A 25,285-nucleotide genomic window follows, 5' to 3' on the forward strand; every position below is an offset into this window, starting at 1 on the left:
AGCGGTGTTAAATACCCGCCTAAGCTTGCAGCACCTAAACTGTTAGGGCATGAACGACATCATTCTTGAGAGAGTAACCTGACCCAGGTTTTGGTGCTGAGGAATTTTTGGAAAGAAAATTGGACCATTGGAATGGTAGAACATAATCTCCAAGTATGTTTGTTATTTATTTTTTCCTTGCGTTTAACATCGAGTGTAAAACATTGCAACATTGCAACATTAGTACCAGCCTAAAAGCTTAGGCAGATGATAGTAGCTTACGTAACATGGTATGCAATGTTTTGTTCAGAGTCTTACTTTAAACCATTTCTCCTTGTGCTTAATCATACATAAAGAATAAGTGATAGCTTACACTTTTCTGGCGTTGCTTCCTGTGATGAACTCTCTGAGCCAGACTCAACACCAGCATTTTCCCTGGTACTCTCTGTGCCAAGTTCATTGAGTTTAGGTGGACTCTGGGGGAGAGAATAAACATCCATAAGCATCCAGAACTGTTATTTCTAAGCAAGCAGGCTGCAAGATAAATCCTGGGCACTTAAAGTTGTACAAGTAAACGGGAAAATAATCACAGTTGGATCTTATTGTAAAGCAAATGTGCAAGTAACCCGAACTTACACTTGATGAAAAAAACAGCATTTAAAAATGCTGATAATTGTTATGTTCTATGTCCCCTTTAGGTTGCGCGCACGCAGCCTTTCCTCTTCCTGCACCCAGACTGTCTCTGGGAGCGCCCTGGTCACTTCCAAGAGCAAAAGGAACAATAAAATACAATTTTGCCGTCGCCATGCGGCAAGTGTTTTCACATCAGCTGCATTGCCTCAAGGAAATGTCCTTTTATTGTGACTTTCGGCAGGCTTAAAAACTCTTTCCTGTACGGCAGGCTGCGCTGCAGGAGGCCCAGGACACGCACTGAAGACAAAGGGGCTGCTACGTCTACTAAGAATGGAACATTTCAGGAGGCCATTCCAGGGCAGTTTGAAATAAAATCTATGAACAGGATAATTTTGAGTAAAGACTTGGCAAACACTTTTTTTAACCATGCCTCTTATTCATTTATTATCGCCTAGGAGAGCTCCTTCAAATATATGACATTAGGATGCCTGTTGATCAAGTCTGGTTTTAGGGTTGTGCTGTATTAAGCAGTTTTCAGGGAACAATAAAATGTCAACATGACACTGGTGATTAATGTTCCTATTGGAGAGAGATGGATCTTTGCCTAGAGGCAGTTTTGACTTTTCATAAGATAGTTTAGAGGGTTAATATGCCTGCTGCAAAGAAGGTGTACCATGCAAATCACAGAACCGTATTTATGTGGATAGCGCCAGTGGTTACTGCTTTTGTCACAGGGATCCTTTTGTTATTGCAATTCATAAGTCACAATCCTAATATAGCACAGTGACCTATGAATTCTTATCAAAGAGCTGCAAGCAAACTGCATGGTATAGGTTAAAACTTTATGCTTTTTTTCTTTGGCTTTCATTATCCTAATGTTGCTAAAAGGGTATGTTTGGCTGGAAATAGAGAAGAACAAGTTACTTACCTTCGGTAACGCTTTTTCTGGTAGATACTATATCTGCCGTGTGGATTCCTCACCTTGTGAATATCCCCTTGCGTCAGCAACATTCGGAAATTCTTTTTGTAGCTTCGCGCCGACGTGGACGTCATAGAGGCACGGCATCGCTCGCGACTCCGCTGACGTCACCGACGCCTACAATAGGCCCACGCCGGCGTGATGACATCAGTTTCGCCCTTTTTTCCATGCCATCGAGGCACACGGACGGACCAATGACAGTAGAAATGCATACAGTATACACAGTACACAATAGTAAAGGCAAAACACACAGTGTGAAGCAAAAGCAGGAAAGCTATTGAAACATTCCCTGATAAACAATAAATACATTACATTACAATAACTCTGGTAAAGAAGAGTGGACAACGGGGAGGCGGGTGGGTCAGTGAGGAATCCACAGGCAGATATAGTATCTACCAGAAAAAGCGTTACCGAAGGTAAGTAACTTGTTCTTCTCATAGATACATCTGCCGTGTGGATTCCTCACCTTGTGAATAGAGTCCCACAGCAGTCCCCACTCCCGGAGGAGGGTGTCCACTCTTCTAGACCAGGAAATCCTGAAGGACAGAGCGTGCAAAGTGACCGTCCCTCCTCACCTCGGAATCCAAGCAGTAATGCTTCGCGAAAGTGTGGAGGGAAGACCAAGTTGCCGCTCTACAAATATCCTCAACAGGCACACCTCTAGCCAATGCAGAGGTTGACGACTTAGCTCTAGTAGAATGAGCCCTTATACCCTCTGGTGGTTCCTTACCGGCCAAAGAGTAGCAGATCTTTATGCAGAGGACGATCCATCTCGATAAAGTTCTTGTATGGACTGCTCTTCCTTTCTTGCAGCCAGCAAATCCAACGAAGAGCTGGTCTTCCAAACGAAAGTCCTTGGATCTGTCCAAGTAAAAGGACACCGCCCTCTTAGGGTCCAGACGGTGCAGTCTCTCTTCCTCCGTAGAAGGGTGAGGGGGAGGATAGAAGGCAGGGAGGGTAATAGACTGTCCTAGATGGAAAGGAGTTACCACCTTAGGCAGAAAAGCAGCCCTGGTCCTGAGAACCATTCGATCAGCATGAATGGTCAAGAAAGGGGGCTTGTAACTAAGAGCTTGAAGCTCACTTACCCTCCTTGCCGAGGTTATTGCAACGAGGAAGACCGTTTTAAGGGTAAGAAGCCTCATGGGACATTTGTGAAGATGCTCAAAGGGAGCACCCATCAAAAAGGTCAATACAAGATTTAAGTCCCACTGAGGCACAATAAAAGGAGTAGGAGGGAACTTATTTACAAGGCCCTTCAAAAACCTTAAGACAACAGGAGATTTAAAAAGAGAAGGCTGGTCAGGCAAACAGATAAAAGCCGACAGCGCAGAAAGATAACCCTTCACAGTGGCAACAGCAAGCCCCTGCTGCGCCAGAGAAAGGGCAAACTGGAGAACATTAGACAAATGGGCTTTCACAGGGTCAACAGACCTTTCCCCACACCACGCGACAAATTTCGACCATCTATAAGAATAGATGGACTTAGTGGAGTCACGCCTGGCTGACAAGATGACATCCACAACGTCAGGCGAGAGGGAAAAGGAAATCAGGTTGCCCCGTTCAATCTCCAGCGATGAAGGTGTAATGTCTGGAGGTGGGGGTGTAGAACCTGCCCCTCCATCTGAGAGAGGAGGTCTGCCCTGAGAGGGAGACGGAGCGGCGGGTGAGAGGAGAGGTGGAGAAGATCTGTATACCACACCCTTCTTGGCCAGTCCGGGGCGACCAATATGACTTGGGCCCGGTCTTGGCGAATCTTCCTCAGAACCCGAGGAATCAAGGGTATGGGAGGAAAAGCGTAAAGGAGTTGACCTCTCCAACTCAACTGCAACGCGTCCCCCAAGGCTCCTTGCATCGGATACTGGAGACTGCAGAATGACAGGCAGTGCGCATTCTCGTAAGTGGCGAACAGGTCCACCCGAGGAGTCCCCCACATCTGAAAGATGTCTTGAACCACCTCCGGATGGAGCCTCCACTCGTGGTCGGCAGAGAACCGCCGACTGAGACTGTCTGCACGAACGTTCAGAACCCCGGCCAGATGATTTGCCATCAGACAAATCTGATGGTCCTGAAACCAGGACCAGAGACGCAGAGCCTCTCTGCAGAGACACTGCGACCCCACTCCTCCCTGCTTGTTGATATACCACATCGCGGTCGTGTTGTCCGTCAGGACCTGGACCGAACGACCGCGAAGGGAAGGGAGGAAGGCCTTGAGCGCCAAACGAATCGCCCGCAATTCTAGAAGGTTGATGTGAAGCAACCTTTCCTCTGGAGACCAAAGGCCCTTGACCTCCAGATCCCCCAGATGAGCACCCCACCCTAGAGTGGATGCATCCGTGATCACTGTGGCAACCGATGGAGGCAGATGAAAGGGCTTTCCTTGAGACAGATTGCCTTCCACGCTCCACCAAGACAGATCCGCCGCAGCTTCTCTGGAGATCCTCACAGACTCCCTGAGATCTCCGTTGTGCTGATACCACTGCCTGCGGAGGCACCACTGGAGTGCCCTCATGTGCCAGCGTGCATGGTTGACCAACAGAATGCAAGAAGCCATCAGACCGAGCAGGCGAAGGACCTTCAGGACTGGAACGACCGCTCCATTGTAAAATAAAGGAATCATTTCCTGTATGTCGCAAATCCTTTGAGGTGGAGGGAATGCACGACATACAGTTGTGTCCAGTACAGCACCCATGAACAGGTTGCGCTGGGAGGGCACCAGGTGAGACTTGGGTACGTTTATCGAAAAACCCAACCTGTACAACAACTGGGTTGTCTCTCGCAGATGATGAAGCACAGCCTCTGACGACTGCGCTTTGATCAGCCAGTCGTCCAGATACGGGAATACAGGAATCCCTGATCTTCTGAGACACGCCGCCACCACTGCCATCACCTTGGTGAAGACCCGAGGCGCAGTAGTAAGTCCAAACGGAAGGACCGCAAACTGGTAGTGCTGCGATCCCACCGTAAAACGGAGATACCTCCTGTGCGATTTCAGGATTGGAATATGAAAATACGCATCCTGCAAGTCGAGTGACACCATCCAGTCTTCTTCCAGCAGCGCCTGAAGAACCTGAGCAAGGGTGAGCATCTTGAATTTTTCCTGTTTCAGATAAAAATTCAAGATCCTGAGATCCAGGATTGGACGAAGTCTGCCATCCTTCTTGGGAATCAGGAAATACCGGGAGTAGCGTCCCTGACCCCTTTCCTGCTCTGGGACCACCTCTATCGCACCTTTTCTCAATAGAGTTTGGACTTCCTCCTGAAGGAGTAACAGATGTTCCTCTGAGCAATACCCCTGGCAAGGAGGGTAATTGGGAGGGAATTCCCGAAAGGGAAGAGCATACCCATTTTCTACGAGATTGAGAACCCAAAGATCTGATGTAACCGATTCCCAATCTCGTAGAAAGTGGGTAAGCCGACCCCCCACTGGGCCTACATGATCCTGAATGGCGGATCTAGGGCTGCTTTTCTGTGGCTGGGGGGTTGGAAGAGGTGGAAGAGGAGGAGGCTTGACGTCCTCGAGGACGTGCCCTCTGTTTTCCCCTGTATGATCTATACAAGGTATTCTGCTGCTGCTGTTGTTGTTGCTGCTGCTGACCTTGTCTAAATGTACGAAAGGAAGAACGGCCAAAACCTCTAAATTTCCTGGTCGTAGAACCCCTGACCTGAAGGCCAAGAGATCTAGCAGGTGCTCTGCTGTCCTTGAATCTCTCCAAGGCAGTGTCTGCTTTCCTTCCAAAGAGCCCTTCACCATCGAAAGGTAAATCCAATAGAGCAGATTGTACATCAGCTGAAAAATCAGATGACTTCAACCAGGCTGAACGCCTCGTGGCCACCGCCGTGTCCATGATCCTTGCCACAGAATCCGTAGTATCAAGCCCACTTTGAATGACCTGACGGGCTGCCGCCTGAGAATCAGACAAAGCTTCCTCAAAGTCTTTTCTGTTATCCTCAGGAACCTTAGCGATTAATGAACGCATAGAGTCCATAAGAGCATGAATATATCTACCCATAAGGCAAGTGGCATTAGAAGACTTCAATGCCATACTAGCTGAAGAAAAAGTCTTTTTTGCAACTTGATCCTGTTTCTTGGCCTCTTTGTCGCCAGGCACCTGCAGAAAAGCACCAACTGACTTTTTAGAACAAGCGGCCTGAATTACCAAACTCTCAGGAGAAGGATGAGAAGACAAGAAAGCAGGATCCTCAGGAGCCACTCTATATCTCCTAGCCACATTTTTCGAAACTGCAGGAGCAGAAAAAGGTTTCTTCCATACCTCCATAATGGGATCCTTTAAAGCATCATTAAATGGCAGTAAAGGTTCCACTGCCGAATTCGGAGAATGAAGGACCTCAGTCAGTAAGTTTGACTTAAATTCGACAGTAGGCAAAGTCAAACCCAAAAGTCCTGCTGCCTTCTTCATGACAACATGATAAGGTTGAACATCTCTGGAGGGTGTATCAGGTCCTGAAGGTAAAGACCACTCTGGGGAAAATTCGAGACCACTCGCTTCTGCTAGGTCCTCAAAATAACTCCCCTCCAGCTCACCTTCCTCCACTTCAGAAGAAGAATCACCAACTCTCTGTTCATCAAGAAGACGTTGAGCTTCTCTTCGAGACCTCATTTTAACTCGAAGTGCAGTCGAATCCCGTGCCGAATCCGACGGCGCCGGAGCCGACTTCGGAATCGAATCCGAGGGCTTGGAAGGTTGTTCCATAGATTTGCTAGGAGCCGGCGACGTCTGAGCCGGAGTCGTCGACTTCGGCCGAGCCGGCGTCGATACCGGCGTCGACCTCGGTGGAGCTTGGTACTGCCACAGCGGGGTCGGGGCTGGCATATATGGCATGAAGGGTGCTGGAGCATATGAGTGAGGAACACCCAAATTGAAAGCCATAGGACCCATGGGACCCGAAGGTGCTCCAGAGGGGTACCACGATCTTGAGAACACACCATACATTGCGTTCAAAAACGCAGAGGGGTCCTGACCTGGAGTCGGGAATGGTGGATGCTCAGGCTGATCTCGAGGTAGGTTAGAATCTGTTTCCACAACAGGATTCGAAGTTTCCTCCTCAATAGGAACTCCATCGGTGTCACCTGGGGCCGGAGTCGGAGACGGAGCCGGAGTCGGATCCGGAACTGGAGTCGGAGAATGGACCATCGACTCCGAAGGCGAAGCCTCACCTTCTTGATCCGACACTTGCGGAGGAATTACCTTCGATTTCATCCTCTTGGGAGACTTCGATCTAGAACCAGACTTATCACCTGAATGATGGCGGGATTCATGCCTCCTTTTCTTATGCTTCTTACGAGAACCGGAAGCGTGATCAGACGAAGACTTCGAGGCCGACGCCTCTTGAGATCTCGACCTGGATCTCGACTTCGATCTCTTCGAGTGCTTCGAGTGCTTCGAGGATCTTTTAACTTTTCTCGCCTTCAGCTTAGCCACAAGAAGTTTTGATTCTCTTTCTCGAAGAGCCTTCGGATTCATCTTCTGACATGATGAACACTCGTCAACGTCGTGATCCGAACTCAAGCACCAGATGCAGTCTTGGTGAGGGTCCGTAATGGACATCATCTTCCCACACTCTCTACAAGGTTTAAACCCTGTTTTCTTTGTCGACATGATAATTGAGCAAAAGGTTCAGAGAATGGAGAATAGAGGAAATAAAGTAACAATATACTATAAGCTACAGAGTATCCCGAAACCGTTAGCGTCGACGACGCGGAAAAAAGGGAACTGATGTCATCATGCCGGTGTGGGCCTATTGTAGGCGTCGGTGACGTTAGCGGAGTCGCGAGCGATGCCGTGCCTCTATGACGTCCAAGTCCACGTCGGCGCGAAGCTACAAAAAGAATTTCCGAATGTTGCTGACGCAAGGGGATATTCACAAGGTGAGGAATCCACACGGCAGATGTATCTATCAGAAGAATTAGTAATGCTAACCCCAATCACTGGGGTATGTTTTAAATTCTGAATTTATGCTTCTGCAAACTAAACACTCTTAAATTATACTGCCTACTAGTATCGATGACATGTCATTCCTATATCCTTTAATCCTCATGGTCTTATGTAACATTTTATATAGACTGATTACACATGATTCATTGTCTCAGTATAATGTACATGTGTGACGAAAAGTGCTCTGACACCCAACACTGTGATGAGTAGAGTCGTACAACAAATTAATGGTGTGAGAGAGAGCGGTACTTGAGAGATGAAGAACACTGTTGGAGGGTGGGAATCTATGGAGGAGGTGGTTATTGGGGGATCGCTAAAAGACTGTCGCATGTGCGCCACCACAGGCGCTATGGAAGTAGTGTGTTGCTCATTGTGGAGACACACCCTATATATCATGAGCTCAATGTTTGATAGTGCTGCTATTTAAAGAATTGCCTAGTCTCATTCCCATTAATGAGTCAGTTGGCTTTTTTTTAAAACAAGATTTACTTAAACGCAAAGAGTTTAATAATGCCCCCTTAATTGAAATTGAAATTATTTGAATACATGATTGTTTTTTAAACTAAATGTGAGAAAGTGTCTCTATATATACTGGACCAGAATAAGGTACAGTGTGTGTATAGAGTCCACAAACCCCAGAGGTATAACAGAGATTAAAGCCAGGTGTGACCTTACTCTGTAAAGTGGTAGCTTGGTCGAGCAGTACTCCACCTCTCCCCTTTCCCTCTCTATTTCCCTCTCCTGACATTGGACACAGTTCTTCCTCGTCTCCTTGCTATGGCTCCTTCCTCCCCTCCCTTCCTATAAATTCTCTCAACCGCATTGTTTACTGTACCTTACAACGCAATTGTAACTGATGTAATTTGTAACGCAATGTTCCTCTGCTATAGCGCTCTGATACATACGGGTCTAGCCAGCGCTTTATAATCCTTTTGATGTACCTTCTAATGCAACGTTCCCCTGGTTATGTGCTTGGATACCTCCGGGTCTAGATAGCGCTATATAACCCTCGCAAATCAAATAAACTAAAAACTGTTTTTTCCTGAACGCTGAGACCTGAGCAACATGGCTGATGACCAGTGGAGCTGCTAGACAGCTAATGAGGAGTCTGGCCCTGGTTTTCTCCCTTGACCGTCACCAACCCAGCCGGACCTTGGGCATTGTTTCTCCCCGTCTCCGTGCTATTACTCCTTCCTCCCCTCCCTCCTACGAATTATTGAAAAATTGTTTATGTGTACTGTACCTTACTTTGCGCTTGTATCTAATGTAACTTGTAAAGCAATGATCCTAAATATAAAGCGCTCTTATACCCTCTTGGGTCAAGTTCGCGCTATATAAAACTTTATAAATAAATAAAATAAAAAATAAGGCGTAAAGCATTTGTTGTACACACTCAGTCAGTAAAAGGTTTCACACACTCAAAGACTGAACTCCAGGTCAATTGCTTTTATATCAAAGATTGATTTGTTTTATTTCTAGAACCAACAGGTATCAAAATATACGGTTCTCAATATGAGAGGTCTCGGCTGAGTGCTTTGCATAAAGGCAATAAACTTTGTAAACACAATAGGTACAGGGGGTTGCAGTAGGCAACACAATTCTACACACAATTTAGCATTGAGCTCAAGTGGTCGAATCGCTTGCAGTCTGAGGTAAGCCTAGCTGCAAGGTTAAGCACAGATTTAAGAGGTGCTAGGTGGATCTTGGGAATTCCGGTGAGAATGGCATTGCCATAGTCGATGCGAGAAAGGACAAGGGATTGGACTGCTAGTTTGAAATCATCGATCGGGATGAAGGGCTTGATTTTCTTAAGGTGGTGGAGAGTGAAGAGGGCTCCTTTGGCAGAATTATTGATGTGTACCTTGAGGGTTAGGAGGTTGTCCAGGGAGATCCCTAGTGATTTGACTGAGGAGGACAAAGATAAGGAGCAGTTGAGGGCGTTAAGGTCAGAGATCCACTTCTGAATGGGGAGCTGGTTATTTTTAGGGGAAAAAAGAATGATTTCAGTTTTTTTAGGGTTGAGTTTGAGGTGGTTACTGTGGAACCAGGTTTGGATCTTGATGAGTGTTGTTGGGTTGAAGGATGTCAGCATGAGTTTTAATCTTATAATAGAGTTGGGTGTCGTCAGCATAGAGATGGTAGTTGATCCCGGCTTGTTTAAGAATGAGTGTGAGGGGTTCCATGAAAAGGTTAAAGAGAGTGGGAGAGAGGATGGATCCTTGCGGAACTCCTAAGGAGATGGAGGTAGGGTTAGATAGGCAATTTTGGATTTTGATTTGTTGAGAACGGTGTTGTAGGTATGAGACAAACCATTTGTGTGTCGTACCATTCAGGCTGAATCGATCTCTAAGAACATTTAGTAGAGCAGAGTGGTTAACAGTATCAAACGCTGCAGAGAGATCAAGGAGGATGAGCAGGCTAGATTCACCATTGTCAAGTGAGTGGTGGATGTCGTCAATAATGTTTAGCATGGTGGTTTCAGTGCTGCATCCTTTCCTAAAGCCAGATTGGAAGGGGTCTAGTAAGTTGAAGTGTTCAATGTGTCTATCTAGTTGGAGAAGGACACATTTTTCCAGGGCTTTAGAAAGAAGGGGAAGGTTGGAGATGGGACGAAGGTTATTGAGGTCGTTTGGGTCTGCCAAAGGGTTTTTGATAATGGGGGTGATTTGGCCTAGTTGCAATGAAGTGGGGACACAGCCGGTGGCAAGGGAGCTGTTGATAATAGAGGTCCAGGAAGGGGTGATGATGTGTTTGAGGTTTTGGACAAGTTTGGAGGGGAGAGGGTCTTTGGTGTGGGAGGAAGGCTTGAGTTTGGAAATGATGTTAAAGACCTCTCTTTCAGTGACAGGCTGGAAGTTAAGCCACGTGGCATTATTTTTAGTAAGAGAGTTAGGATGATTGGAGTCAAGGAAATTGGAGGGCAAGGGGGGGTGAGGGAGATCAGAGTTTTGATGGGCAGTAGTGGGTTTAGGGGGAGTTATGGTGGAAGGTGGGATATTAAGAGATGTTTGGATTGGTGGGAGGGATCACAGTAGAGAGGAAGGATTGCTCAATAAGTTTAATTTTGTCTGAAAAAAAGAGAGCTATTTCTTCACATCTAGTCGTCGAGGCCAGTGGGACAGGGGGGGCGGAACCAGTTTGATTGCACACAATGTTAAATAGTTCTCTTGGCCTATTCTGAGCTCGATCTAGTTGTGATCTGAAGAAGGAAGTTTTTTGTCTAAAGATGTGTTTTTTATAGGACGATCTAGCAAGTCTGAGGCGGGTCAGGTTAGAAGGAGAGGGGTGCTGTCTCCATAATCTTTCAGTCAGTCTGAGTCTACGTCTTTCATTATTAAGGTCTGTGTTAAACCATGATTTGGAGGGGATATTTCTTTGCTTTTTGAGTTTGAGAGGGGCAAGAAGGTCAAGGGTAGCAGTGACAGCTTTGTTATATTGTTCGGTTAGTTCATTCGTGTTGAGGGTGGGATAGCGAGAAGCTGGGCATGAAGTTTGGATTCAAGTAAGTCGGGAGGGATAAGACTGAGATTTCTGATCAGTTTCATGGGTTTAATAGTTTTGGAAGGAGGGGGGGGGGGGGGGGCAGAGGTGGTTATGGTGAACAGGATAAGGTGATGGTCGGACCAGTCAATGGGAATGATGTTAGATAGGAGGGCTAGATCTTTGCTGGTTATGATAGCGTCAAGGGTGGCTCCTTTGGAATGGGTTGGCGACTGACAGATTTGATTGAGGTCATTAATTTCGAGAAGGTCAGAGAGGAGGGAGATTGAGGGATCTTTAGTATCATTCCAATGGAGATTAAAGTCTCCCAGGAAGATGTTTTTAGATTTGGAAATTGAGGATTGGGTAAGAAGGTTAGATAGCTCATCAATGAATGGGTAGTGATTTCCAGGCGGATTATATATATTGTGAAGGCGGATGGGTGGAGAACCCTGTATTTTGAGTTCGGCTACGAGGTATTCAAAGGAGGCATATTCGGCGTTATTGATAAGGGAGAGCTGTAATTCGTCTTTAAAGATGATAGCTACACCACCGCCTTTTCGGATGGGTCTATCTTTCCTAATGATGGAGTAGCCCGGGGGTGAGAGTATGTCAAGAATGCTTGTAGAGTGGTCATTAAGCCAGGATTCTGTAAGGAACGCAATGTCGATGGATTCGCTAAGGATGGTTTCAGAGATTTCTATGGCATGTCGGGCAGCGGAGCGGCAGTTAACAAGCATGCAGGTGAGGGGATTGGGAGTGGGTTTGGGAGATGGGAGGGCATGGATGGAGGTGAGAAGAGGAGGGGGTCTAGGTGAGACAGGTGAAAGGGAAATACGACTAGTCCCCAATATGACGGGGATGTTTGAGAAGGGGGGGGAGGCGTGTTCATGGTAGATGAGTATGGAGGGTAGGAATTTTGAAGGTCGGAGATCTCCCGGTGAGAGAGGGTGCAAGTAGTGCGGAGTGGTCTTTGAGCCCGGCAAAGCAAGGGAGTAGTTTTCCACGGTTTGGAGGTGGTGGGGTTTATTAGACCGGGGCTAGCGGTGTTTCTTCAGGGACGGGGATCGCTGGATTTGAGGTTGAGGAAATCGTTCCTAAGACGAGAAAGATCTCTGGTAAGAGTGGAGATGTTAAGTTCGATGTTGCGTAGGGAGTTTGAGATAAGAGTGAGGGAGTAAATAGAGTGTGGGGGGGAGGAGGACAAATGGGGTTCGGAGTTAGCTGCAGAGGGGGGTCTGCTCTGAGGAGGCAGTGAGCAGATGCAGGCAGGAGGCCTGTTCTGAGGAGGGGATGAGCCGAGGCAGGCAGGAGAGCAGGGAGGGCTGTAGTTAAAAGGGAGAAGGAGTGGCATGTCGGGGTAGAGGGGAGATGAGACCTCTGTGGAAGAGAAGTTTGGGGATAGCAAGGAGGTACAGTTGCGGAATGGTGTAGGAGTGAGGGGGGAGCTAATGGGAAGAGTATAGTTCAGGGAGGGAGAGGATGAGTTGGGAGAAGAAGGGTGTGGGGTAGTGTGATTCAGAGGGTGTGAGGCTGAATTGGGAGGGGAGGAATGAGGGGGGATGGAGGAGGAATGGAAGGGGAATCTGGGTGAGGAGTATTGTGATTCTGCGTGAGTGAGGATGAGTTGGGAGAGGAGGAGTGAGGGGGGGTTGGAGGAAGAATGGAAGGGGAGACTGAGAAAGAGGGCCAGGAGGGTGGAGTAATAGGTAGGGGAATGGGTGGGCTGGTTGGGAGCAAGGGGGATTGGGAGTGAGGGGTTGATCAAGGGGAGAGTGGAGGTCATAGTGAGGAAAGAGGGGATAGGTGACAACGTATTCATAGTGTCATTGGATGTTGAAAGGTCAGGGGCGGGAGAGGTGGGCTGGTGGGGCAGGGTCGGTGGGGAGAGAGGAGGTGGAGGGTATGGGGGGCTGTTGGTGGAATTGGAAAGTTGGATGGGCAAGGATCTGAAATGGAGTTCGAAGGTGTTAAGATGGGGTACGGACGCTTGGATGAGGATGTTACCAGTTTTGAAAATGGAGATGTTGATTTCCCCACAAAAGGTTGGAGATGGAGTGGTGGAAAGTTTGTCGCCATGGGGTATTTTGGAGGTTTTAGTGACTGGGAGAAGTTGTGTGAAGATTCTTTTCCATTTAGAGGGGCGTTTGGAGTAGAAGATGTAATTCGTTTTAATGGGGGCAGTAGGGCTGTAATAGTTGTCAACAATAAGTGTTATATAAACACAGTTGATTACTTTGTAGATTACTTTGGTAGTTCCAGGACTGGCTCCTAGATTCAGTCCTGAGGTCTAAGCTGAAAACAGTTTAGCAAAAACATTTTAGGTATAGCAGTGATTTTTCAGGAATATAAAGATATTTTAAAAGTTCACACAATGTTATCCAATGAGAGAAAATTCAGGTTGCAGGTAAAGTACGATCTCGTTACTTTGGTAATCCAGTACTGGGCTTCTGGGTCCAGCACTGGGGTCTGAACTTAAAACAGGTAAATAATTTCGTATGATTTTTAAAGAATATTTCCAGTTTTCAAAAGTAGACACTTGGAAGAAATTTCATAGAAAAGCAGACAATGGATTCCTATGGAGAAAATTCAGGTTACTAATAAACCGGTAAGGATTAATTTTGCGGTTCAGTACTGGGCTACAAGGTACAGTACTCATTTCTCTCCTGATCACAGGTGAGTACTTCGGAATTCGGTTGATTTTATATGAATATTTTAAGTTTCCTAAACTTCACACTTAGAAGATTTTTCGAGTCAAACCAGTCAATGTTATCCAACGACAAGTAAGTGAGTTACCGGTTTCCAGGTGAGTACTCGACTGGTGAAGTTGTGGTTCTGGGCATATACTCAGGGGTCGCCCAGGGTCAGGTAGGTACAGTTGGTTCACCCTCAGCGGCGCCGGCGTCGGCTGGGTGCAGAGGTAGTTAGGCCCAATGTTATCCAATGAGGGACAGGGGGCCTCCGGTTGGTTGCTGCTGGCTAGCAGGCCACGCGGCTGTGTGAGCTGGGCTCCTGGTCACTTGCTCAGGGCAAAGGGGGAAGCAGGATAGGGCAAATGTAGCACAGCCAGCGGTACTCGGGCGGCTGGGTGCAGGGTGCTTTTGGCCATCGGGCGCTCAATGTTATCCAAAGGGAAAGGTAACAAGCATTTACAATGCAATAGGTCTCGCAGCATTAAAGTTTGAGTTATTGGCATTGTGTATGAAGATGATTTGCAAACTGTCAGATGTTGCTTAATAATAAGGAGAGTTGGGAATAATTAGGATATGCTATCTTTTGCTATCCTGTGTTTTGTTTGTCATGCTATGCTGTGTTGTGTTATGCTATGCTGTGTTTTGTTATGCTATGTTTTGTGATGCTATGCTGGTGAGGGTGAGTGAGCGAGGGTGAGTGAGGGTGTGTGATGGTGTGTGAGGGTGTGTGAGGGTGTGTGAGGGTGAGAGAGGGTGGGTGAGAGGGTGTGTGAGGGTGAGAGAGGGTGTGTGTGAGGGTGAGAGAGGGTGTGTGAGGGTGAGAGGGGGTGTGTGTGAAGGTGAGAGGGGGTGTGAGGGAGGGTGAGGGAGGGTGAGGGGGTGAGAGGGAGGGTGAGGGGGTGTGAAGGTGTGGGGGGCGAGGGTGTGTGAGGGTGAGGGGTGTGTGTGGGTGAGGGAGGGGGTGGGCGTGTGAGGGTGTAAGGGCGAGGGTGTAAGGGTGAGTGAGTGTGTGTGAGTTCGAGAGGGAGTGAGGGGGTGTGAAGGTGAGGGTGTTTGAGGGTGAGAGGGTGAGGGTGTGTGAGGGTGACAGGGTGTGAGGGTAAGGGGGTGTGAAGGTGAGGGGGTGTAAGGGAGGGTGAGGGTGTGTGAGTGTTGGGGGTATGTGAGCGTGAGGGTGTAGCAGGGATAGCATTGCATGTGACTTACTGGCAGCTCTCTTGTGAGGTGTACAAAGACAGAAGGTAAAGAGTAATACACAGGAGCTGATTAATTGCACACACACCTCAAGAACTTTGACTCCCTCCCTCCGCAATTTTGCAGTACATAAAGTAGTCCATTTGTGTGCGAAATTCAAACTATCGATGCTTTTGTACAGCGGGCCCTTTCTGGGACAGCCCTGCTCTGTTGCTATGGCTGCAGTGTGCTGCCAGGGGTGTTGGAGAGCTCTTTGCTGCTAAGGTCGCTCCTTCCTCAGCGTGGTTGCTGAGCCAATTCTTTCAGTTATGATGCACCTTCATAGCTGAAAGCCCAGTAATTACTCTTGCTTTAATCCTTCAGTGTTTCCTCTAAAAAAACAAGTAAGTGTTGCAGGACAGACTGGAGGCCTTGGAAGCTTAGTCCTGGACGTGACAGAAAATTGTGGGCGAACAGTGTCATCGCCGGCGTGAAGGGGCCGGTTATAAAGGGAAACGAATAGTTTTCTTACCTGTCGGTGTAGTTTTGCAGCTTGAAGATCTTTCTGGATTCACTATGCTGTGCATTATTCCGCGGTCTTGTGGTTGGGTCCGGATTCGTAGTCTTTTCTTTTTTGGTTTTTTTTCTTAGCCCAGGTGGGCGTCGGCGTCACACCCCCTTGGGTGTATTTCCGGTGACGTCGGCATGCTTCCTGCGGAAGCTCCCACTTTTGGGCGCCATCTTCGGGTTCTTTTTTTTCCGTGTTTCTTTAGTTTCCGAAGTAATGGCAATGTTCTATTTAGTTGGTATTTACCGCTTTGTACTTTTAAAGTCCTTTCTTTAGTTAACCACCTCTTCTCTCTCCAGCCTCATCTTTCTGGCGGAGGTGGGTGGGTTCGCTAGTGAATCCAGAAAGATCTTCAAGCTGCAAAACTACACCGACAGGTAAGAAAACTATTCGTTTTGCAGCGTGATTCTTTCTGGATTCACTATGCTGTGCATAGATTTTGTAGCGGTTTCTCATCTCTGTGGCGGCTGGGTGGAAGATGAGCGTTGGGTGTTGAATATGTGCTGTAGCACCTTCTGTCCAACTTGAGCTTCCTTGTTCATTTGTATGTCCACACAGTAGTGCTTCGTGAACGTGTGCACCGAAGCCCATGTTGCCGCCAGGCATATGTCCTCTATGGGTGTGTTAGCCAGGAAGGCTATTGTAGCGCCCTTCTTACTGGTGGAGTGGGCACGTGTCCCCTCTGCCAGTTCTTGTCCTGCACGCTTGTGGCAGAGTTGAATTGTCTGTGCGATCCATCGTGCAATGGTCTTTTTGTTTACTGCTTTCCCCATGAAGCTGTTTGCGAATGACACAAAAAACTTTTGTTTTCCTGTGTCCCTTTGTCCTTTCAATGTAGTGCATGACTGCCCTTCTGGCGTCCAGGGTGTGCAGAGCTCGCTCTGCGCTAGTTGTTGGTTTTTGGAAAAAACTCGGTATCTGTATAGACTGGTTCATGTGAAATTTGGATACCACCTTCGGCATGAAGTGTGGGTCAGTCCTCATCACAACTCTATCACTGTGTATTTGTATGTAGGGTTCTTGTAGCGTCAGCGCTTGAAGCTCGCTTACTCTGCGTAAGAACGTTATTGCAACCAGGAAGGCTGTTTTCATAGTTAGCATCTTTAGGGAGGCCTTGTGAAGTGGTTCAAAGGGCTCTTTCATGAGTTCCGTTAGGACTGTGTTCAAGTTCCATGCTGGTGGCGGCACCCGCTTGGGTGGTGCGATCCTTTTCGCTCCTTCTAGGAATCTCTTCACCACCTGTGATGTGAAGAAGCTCCTGCACGTTTCTCCCTTTGTGTAGGCGACTATCGCTGCCAAGTGAACTCTTAAAGAGGATGAGCTAAGGTTCTTCTCCAGCAAGTGCGTCAGGTACCTTAGCACTGTGGAGTCCCTCTTCATTTTATTGTGGAGTCTTTCCTGTCTGCACCATATTGTGAATCTTTTCCATTTCGCAACGTAGCACTTTCGAGTGCTGAGCCTTCGTGCCTCCCGAAGTACCCTCAGGGTGCTTTCTGGTAGTCTCAAATGTGCGAACTCTATGTCCTCAGGAGCCACGCTACTAGGCTCATGCTCTCTGGCTCTGGATGTAGTACCTCTCCGTTCTGCATGGAGAGTAGGTCTTTCCTCCAGCTGAATCTGTGGGGTGCACACTGTGTCATCTCCATGATCTGCGAGTACCATGTCTGCCTCGCCCACTGTGGTGCGACCAGTATCAGTGTCATGTTGCTCGCTCTGCACCTGCTCAGCACTCTGTGCATAAGTGGTATCGGGGGAAAGGCGTAAGCAAATGTCCTTGACCAATCTATCCATAGGGCATTCCCCAGTGACCCCTCCTCGGGCTGCCTGGATGCGAAGTTTTGGCATTTTGCATTCTGGCGTGTGGCAAACAGGTCCACCGATGGTGTCCCCCACCTGTCGAACAGGTACCTTGTCTCCTGAGCATTGAGCTCCCACTCGTGGGATGCCGATGTCTGCCTGCTGAGCCAATCGGCTTGTATGTTGTCCTTCCCTGGTAGGTGTATGGCTAGCAGGTCTATCTTGAGAGGGATGGCCCATCTCCATATCTCCTGCGCCAGCGTTGAAAGCGGTGCTGACTGTGTGCCCCCCTGCTTGTTGATGTAGAACATCGCAGTGGTGTTGTCTGTTTGTATCAATACTTTGTGTTTGTACAGTCTTGTTTGAAAGGCTTTCAGTGCAAGGAAGATTGTCTTCAGTTCTAGGTAATTGATGTGCTTTGCCGCATCTGTTGTCGTCCACAGTCCCCTCACCTTGAGCTCCTCCATGTGAGCGCCCCATCCCTTCAGGGATGAGTCTGTGGTGATGGTCACTGTTGGCGTTGGGGGCGTTAGAGGCTTTCCCTTTGTTATGTTCTCCATGGTCCACCATGCCATCTCCTTCTGCACTGCGTGCATTACAACCACAAGATCCTCCCAACCGCCTGTAGCTTGTGACCATTGCTCCTGTAGCCATTCTTGAATGGGTCTCATGTGGAGTCGTACATTTGGTACCAGGTGGATGCATGATGCCATCATGCCCATGATCTTGCTCGCAGTCCTCACTGTCCGAGCTTGTCCCTTCCGGTAGAGGCGAGTTTCCTTCACCAGCGCCCTCGCCCTCTTCTCGCTGGGGAACACCTTGCCCTGTAAGGTGTTGATCTGTGCTCCCTGGAAGATCTTGACCTGTTCCGGCTCCATTGATGATTTCTTCCAATGGATGGAGAACCCCAGGCTTATGAGCGTGCTCGTCACTGTATGTGCGTGCTGCTTGCATTTCTGGTATGAGTTTGCTTTCACCAGCCAGTCGTCCAGGTAAGGGTATACGTGTATTCCTTGCCTTCGTAGGTGCGCTGCGACTGCTGCGAGGCACTTTGTGAAAACTCTTGGTGCTGATTTTAGTCCGAAGGCCAGTGTCGTGAACTGGTAGTGGCTTTCTCCAATGGTGAACCTGAGCATGTGTTTTTGCTTTCTGTTCATTGGGATGTGCAGGTAGGCATCTTTGAGGTCTATTGTGACCATGAAGTCCCCGGTCTGCAATTGTGGGAGCACCTCTTGCAGGGAGGTCATTTTGAATTTTTGCGTTCTTATGAATTTGTTCAGGAACCGTAAGTCCAGAATGGGTCTCATTGTCTCGTCTACCTTTGGTACCAGGAAGTACGTTGAGTATATTCCTGTGTTTCTTTCCTTGAAGGGTACCCGTTCTATGGCCTGCTTCCGCAGGAGTTCCTTTGCCTCCTCCTGAAGACACTGCAGCTGCTTGCTTGCTAGTGTTTTTCTTTTTGGTTTTCTGCTTGTTGGCCTCCCCTCCAACTCTATGCAGTATCCGAATTGGATAATGTTGAGGATCCATTTGTCTGATGTGATTTCTCTCCACTCTCGGAGGTAAAATCTTAATCTTCCTCCCACTGGTGTCATGTGGTCGTAGGTGTCTAGTTTGTCTTGACCCATCTGTACGTTCTGCCCCCTGGGATCTTTTTTGTGGGCGGGCACACAGAGTTTTTTTAAGTCACTTAGAGGCGGGCTGCTGCCCCCCTCTTCTATTTTGTCCCCGTCCATTTCTCCCTCGAAAGGACTGGCCTCTTTGTTGGTACTGCCAGGACTGCTTCTGCTGACCATGCTGAGCCTGCGAGTCTGCCTGGTGCGTTTGCTGGAAAGCCTGGTGTGATGTACCTGGCTGGTTTTGGCCTCTCCCGCCGGGCCTCCGTGACGGGGTGCCCCTCTTGTTCCCTCTGAACTGCAATGCTCCCATGGATCTTGCTGTTTCGTTATCTTTTTTCAGTTGACTGAGCGTTTCATCAACTGTTGTTCCGAAAAGCGTGTTGCCGTTGAACGGTGTGTTCAGGGTGCTGTGTTGCACCTCCGGTTTGAAACCTGAGATCCTGAGCCAGGCGTGCCTCCTTTCCGTGACACCCATCATCATGAGCCTGCTAACTGTGTCTGCCCCATCCAGGGCCGTCTTAAGGCAAGAATTTGCCGCGTTTTTTCCCTCTTCAACCAGCTTTTCGGCCTTCTGCCTGGCATCCTGGGGCAGGTCCTTCACCAACTGCCCCAGCCCCTCCATGATCTGGTACATGTGCCTGTTTATCAGGGCGTTGGAATTAGCCATGCGCCAGTGGGTCGCGGCATTCCGTTCGATCCTTCTGCCCACCAGATCCATCCTTTTGCTCTCCTTATCCGGTGGCGGGCCCGAGGTAGTGGGTATGTTAGCCCTCCTCCTTGCTGTGGCCGTGATAATGGAGTCTGCGGAGACCGTGCCCTGAATGTAGGCCGGGTCCTTTGTGGAATGTTTGTACTTCTTCTCAGTTCTGGGAGTTACTGCCTTGCATGTTGCGGGCTCCCTGAATGCTTCCTTCCCCTGAGCCAAGACGCTTTCGAGCATTGGAAGGAATTGGCTCCTCATTTGTGTTGGGAGCAATGTTTCTAGAAGGAAGTCTGCTTTCTGCTTCTCTTCGTCGAGCTTGAGCTTGAAAGCTGCTGCGGCAGATTGTATCACCGAGTTGTAGGCCCCGATGTCGTCCGGCGGCGAGGGCCTCGAGGGGTAAGTGTCGACCACCTCCTCCGGGCTGTCGGTGTCGACATCTATGTAATCTACCTCCTGTCGGTCAGAGGGTGCGGACTCTGTGTCCGTCCTGCTTTCCTCTTACTCCCCATAGTTGTAACTATCGTAGGGATTCTCGTACTCCTCCTGGTCGTCGATCACCTCGACGTCCTGGTCTTGTTCCTCGGCGACTTCGGCGATCTCATCTTCCTCCTCGACCGCCTCCACCACCGGTGGCTTGGCCTTGTGAGGGATCGTGAAGGCTTTCATCTTTGCGTCGAAATCTTTCTTCCGCTGCATGATGTTCTCCATTTCTGCCTCGAGGCGCCTTCTCTTCTTCTCCATCTCGGCCGCGTGTTCCGCGTCGGATGGGTCGGCCGTTCTTTTCGGCGGATGGCTCGTCGCCGTGCCTTTCAGTGTCGAAGTTGAACCGGATTTTGGGTCTCTGGTCGTCGTCGTCAGTTTTGGGTCTTTCTCCCTCGGCGTCGATCGATCCTTTTCGGGGACGATTTTCGACGTTTTCTGCTGATCAGCAGTTCTCGGCGCCGGGGACTCCTTCTCGGAGGATCCGCTGGGCCTGGGAGTAGTCGCGGACGCCGCCTTTTTTGGCGTCAGCGCTTTCGGGGTCTTGCCCTCGATTTTTCTAGACTCCGAGTCTCTCGGGTTCTTGGGGGCCGAAGAGTCTCCTACCTTGTCAGAAGTCTTCGTGTAATCGGTCTCTACGACCGTGTAGCTGTCGTCTTCGGCGGCAGCGTTGTCTTCTTCCTCGGAGGACATCCCCAGCTCGTAGAGTGACGGAGTCGGGGCCTTCCCCTGCAGGGTGGCGTGTGCTACCCTCTCCCTCTCTCTCACACGAAGGGTCTTCAGGGCGAAGGCGGAACAGGCGTTGCAGTCTCCGCTTTCGTGGTTCACCGGTAGGCAAAGGTTGCATACCGGGTGCTGGTCCTTCTGCGCGTACTTGTGGTGGCAGTTACGGCAGAACTTGAACGGCGTGTTGTCCATCATCGAGCGTCCAGGGCCTCTCTGGTCGCGTGTTCGTCGACGGTCGTAGAGGATCTCGATGAAAAACGCCTTCTCCTTGCTGACTTTGTCGATGAAGTCCCCTGGAGTCTTCAGATGACTTCTCCTCGTCTTTTCTGTATTTTCTTTCTTCTTTCTCCAAAAATGTCTGGAGCCCAAACGGGAACGATCCAGACCCGACCGCAGAAAAAAAGAATCTGAAGATGGCGCCCAAGAGTGGGAGCTTCCGCAGGAAGCATGCCGACGTCACCGGAAATACACCCAAGGGGGTGTGACGCCGACGCCCACCTGGGCTAAGAAAAAAAAGACAAAAAAACAAACAAAGAAAAGACTACGAATCCGGACCCAACCACAAGACCGCGGAATAATGCACAGCATAGTGAATCCAGAAAGATTAACGCTGCAAAACCCCTGCCTGCCTGGTCTAAACTTGGGCTGCGCTGAATGTGTGGCACGCACGATGCGAGAGTTGTTTCTGCAGCTGTAATGGGAAATCATTAAATGACCTCCCGGAACACATGCCCCGAACGGAACCTGCTGCCCCCGCTGGAGGGGAGGACCCCTCCTGGCGCCAGTGCTGTACGGGCAAGTGTGCAGCTACCCCTTGGTTGGACTAGTGCACTGCCCCTGGTGTTCATGCCCACATCCCAGAGGTACCACAGCACAACAGCTGGATGGGCTTGTGTGAGCAGGACTGCGTCAGGCAGCACGTTGTGGAGTGGGAGGCGCTGGCTGCTCGAGGAAGCCCAGTGTCCCAGTGCACTACCACTGATGTGCATTACCATCTCCCGGAGGCGCCACAGCACCAGAGCTGGTCCTTGCCTGGGCACAGGGGGCCAGTGTCGGAAGCATTGCCTCGTGCAGCACAGTTTGCACAGAGACACGTTGGTTGTCAGGGCAGGACTGCAGTCAATGTGCCTCCCTGTGAGCAGAAACCGAAGTGCACTCACTAGGGCTGTACGAGATAGGACCTGGATGCAGCAGGAGGACAGAGCAGTCCGCACTGCAAGCACTGTGTGTGCCAGAAAAAAGAAAGAGGTGGAAGAAACACGGGTACAATGCGCTACGGCCCTGGCACTGCGCTGTCTCGGACACTTCGCGCACTGGCCTCTGTGCCCTCATGCAGTGGGGTTATCTCTGCACCATTATGCTCTGTGCCTTATGTACTGAGACTGGCCTCGGTGCCCTCGAGCACTAACTAGCTCTGGCCACATACTCCGATGCATCCTCGGTGCCCGTGTGCCTGCGCTGCCTCGGAGCCCTCATACACCGAGTCTGCCCCGGTGCCCCCATGAACTTGCCCTTGTGCCCTAGCGTTGCCTCAAAACATATACTATGTTGCCTTGGTGCCCCCAAGTACTTCTGAAGCCTCGGTGCCCACGCGCACCAGCGTCTCCTCAGTGCCCTCATGCACCGGGCATTCCTAGGTGGCCGCACGCACTGGGGCAGCCCTCACACCCCGGCTTCTAGATTAGCGCAGACACAGCACCCCGGCCGCAGCTCGCATTACTGTCTCTAAGCCTATTAATGCACAGACGTGTAAGACGCGTATTGTTATTTACCGCATGCGGAGACTGCGACTCTTAAGGCTGGGTTGCAGTGTGTCTGGCCTTTGCTTTCTTTCAATAAAGCAGCCTTTTCCGCAAACGCAACGCGCCAAAAGCGGTCCCTCAGTCCCAATACTGTCACCAAACGTGACGCTTAATCTGCCTTTTCTAACAGCATAATTTAGCCAACTCTGTCACATATTTTAATCATGCCCTGGGAACAGTTAGTTGACACGTGCTGGAAGGCTGCACTCAGAGAAAGAGCGTGTTAACTCTGACCAGCCGATGGAGCACTCATTGATGTAAAGAGAGGGCACGTACCTGTGATGAGGTATCTTGGAAGAAAGTCTTGCTGCCATGCTCCAGGAAGCTGAAGTGGTCTAGGACTTGCTTGTAGTATTTCTCCTGGTAATCCGGCTCTTCGCTCAATAGTTTAAATCTTACGCCTGAGGGCGGCTGGCTCCAGTTTAACACTTCCTCTACACCCACATCTTCCTCGTCTTCGTCGTTCTCGTCCTCTTCTTCCTCCTCATTTTCATCTGGAGGGGTAGGGGTTGTGATCCTCGTTACCCTAGGGCGGCTTGTGGTTGTAGAGGCGGCTGTTGGACGGGGCCCGGTTTTGAACTACAGAGACGCTTGAAGATGAGCGAAACTGAAACCTGGTGTGGGGAGGGACTTCCGTCTTCAGAAGCCCGCGCACGGAGTGCCTGGCCAGAGGAGTGGTGACGCGGGGCTCCCATGTCCGAGGGAGAGCCCCGCGGAGGCTGCAGAGTCCGGCGATGCGGTGAGTGGGGTTAGTGGGGGGGTCTCTCTGTATGTGTGCGGCGGTGGCGGCGGCGGCGGGGGGGATGGTCTGTGTGTGTTCGTGTGTGTGTGTGGGGGCGGCGGGGGGGGCTGGGGAGGTGTGGTGTGTGTCCGTATATGTGTGCGCTAGTGTGCGTCTCTCTGTGTGCGTGCGTGATCCATGGTGACTGAGGAGCCTTCCGGAATCTGAGCACGTGTTCACGCGCGCGACCTGATCAGATTCCAGCAGGATGCGTGCGCGTGCCAGTCTCTTGTCTCCTCTGGGTAGTCCATTGAAAGCTGAAAGGACAGAAATGATTGCAATAGACTCGCTTTGCGACAGCAGGGGCTTTGCCCCTGCAATCGCAGGCTCGAGACCTAAAAAGGGAACAAAGGCTGCAGGCTCGGGGGCGGAGCCTCTCCAGGGGCGGCCAGCACTTCGAGAGGTAAGTTAGGATCTTGGAGCACAGGTAGGTACCCCAAAGGGAGGCACAGGGGGCTGTAGGGCGCCGGTGCAGGGGTGTCTTTGGGTGTCAGAAAAGCTTACCCTCAGCTGGTCGCGGTTGGGGTGGCCCCTGGTTCTTAGTCTGCACGCATCATCTGGTTCGTCGAGGAGGGTCTTTGGGCACTGGACTTCGGGTCCCAGTCGCCGGGGGGACGTCCTCGTGGTCTTGGATCACTCGGGCACGGGCCGGGCTCGGCCGGTGCAGAGTGGGCTGGTACGGAGCTTCCTGGCTGGCACCAGGGGGGTAGTTGCAGCAGAGCCTCTGCTGATGGGAGTCCCAGTCTTTAAGAGGGTCAAGGTAGGCAGGCCCTCTGGGTGTCCCAAGGTTGCTGTCCGCAGGAGTCGCCGGGATTTAGGCAGGAGCAGGTTCCAGGATCGACAGGCCAGTAGGGCTGGGGACAAGTCAGTTGTTGTCTTCCTGTTAGCAGCTGCGCGGCGGGTCTTCTCTTATCGGGATCTGAGAAGGAAGGTTCCGGGAGCCCCTAAATACTGAATTTAGGGGCGTTACAGGTAGGGGAAGGGCAGGGACTAATAGGTCCCTGTCCTGGGGTGGGTACACCCCCTAGCCTGCTCCTCTCCTGTGGGAGGGAGGCAGAAGCCTAGCTGTGATTGGGCAGGGCTCCCCATCTTCAAGATGGCCCGGGGGTCGTGCACCTCGTCTCCCCCACCTGAGGGGTGGGGTTGGCACAGGCTGGCACCCCCCCCTTCGTGACGTCGTTTTTCCCACCAGTCTTCCCGCCAGAGTGTGGGTCAGGACTGGTGGGGGCCAGTTGCTGGGTACAGCAAATGGTCTGGAGAAGCTCACAGAGGCGGCATGCCTTTGAAGCTTCCCCCTGCCCATCCTGGGGGAGGAGACCTAGCACCTCGCCCAGGATGTGCATTGTTACAGGCCCAGTAGAGCGGGGGGCTCTCCACCCAGGGGTCCAGCAACATGCCTGCTGTGTGGCAGCCTCTGCAGCCACTCAGCCCAGACGTGGATTGTAGGTTAGGATTTCAGGGGGCATCTCTAAGATGCCCTCTGGTGCATTTTACATTAAATCCCACATTTGTGTTTTGTCTCGGAACTAAATCAGGTTTCCCAAAGCAGTCGTCCAGAGGAACAGGAGTCTAGTCCATGTCAGTCAGGAACTCCTGATTCCTGCCCTTGTCCTGCTCTTAGCTGATATCACGGAAGAGCGAATAAAGACAGCTGTGCAGTGTAAGCCATGTAAGGCAATCCTTCTGCGGTTAATTGACTGAGCACAAATGAATTGTTAACAGTTCCTCAGGGTGTAACTTAGCTGTTAGCTTTTGTTAATGTCATGAGAATGAATAGCCAGGCATACCTATGTGAAATAGAATTCCGAGAATCAGTCTGCTCTCACTAGCGGGCGTGTCAGCACTGGAAGTAGAGTTTGGAAGGCTGACGTTCAGTGAGGGACATGTCAGCCCAGGGGCACGGGTATGAGGGACT

General features: G+C 50.2%; 1 protein-coding gene across 9 annotated transcripts in view; it reads right to left on the minus strand.

The window, feature by feature from the left end:
• RANBP3 (RAN binding protein 3) overlaps positions 1–25,285 on the minus strand; it is a 355,000-nt gene that overhangs the window by 69,232 nt on the left and 260,483 nt on the right. For all 9 annotated transcript variants that reach the window (XR_013603675.1, XM_078669890.1, XM_078669894.1 and 6 more), the window contains one exon: positions 353–455. Coding sequence is in view for 8 of the 9 variants with exons in the window: in XM_078669890.1 (XP_078526016.1) it covers positions 353–455 (103 nt within the window). In the remaining variant the exon portion in view is untranslated. The remainder of the gene's footprint in view (positions 1–352; positions 456–25,285) is intronic.

This window comes from Lissotriton helveticus, chromosome 12 (genome assembly GCF_964261635.1).
Source record: "Lissotriton helveticus chromosome 12, aLisHel1.1, whole genome shotgun sequence".
Taxonomy (NCBI): Eukaryota; Metazoa; Chordata; class Amphibia; order Caudata; family Salamandridae; genus Lissotriton; species Lissotriton helveticus.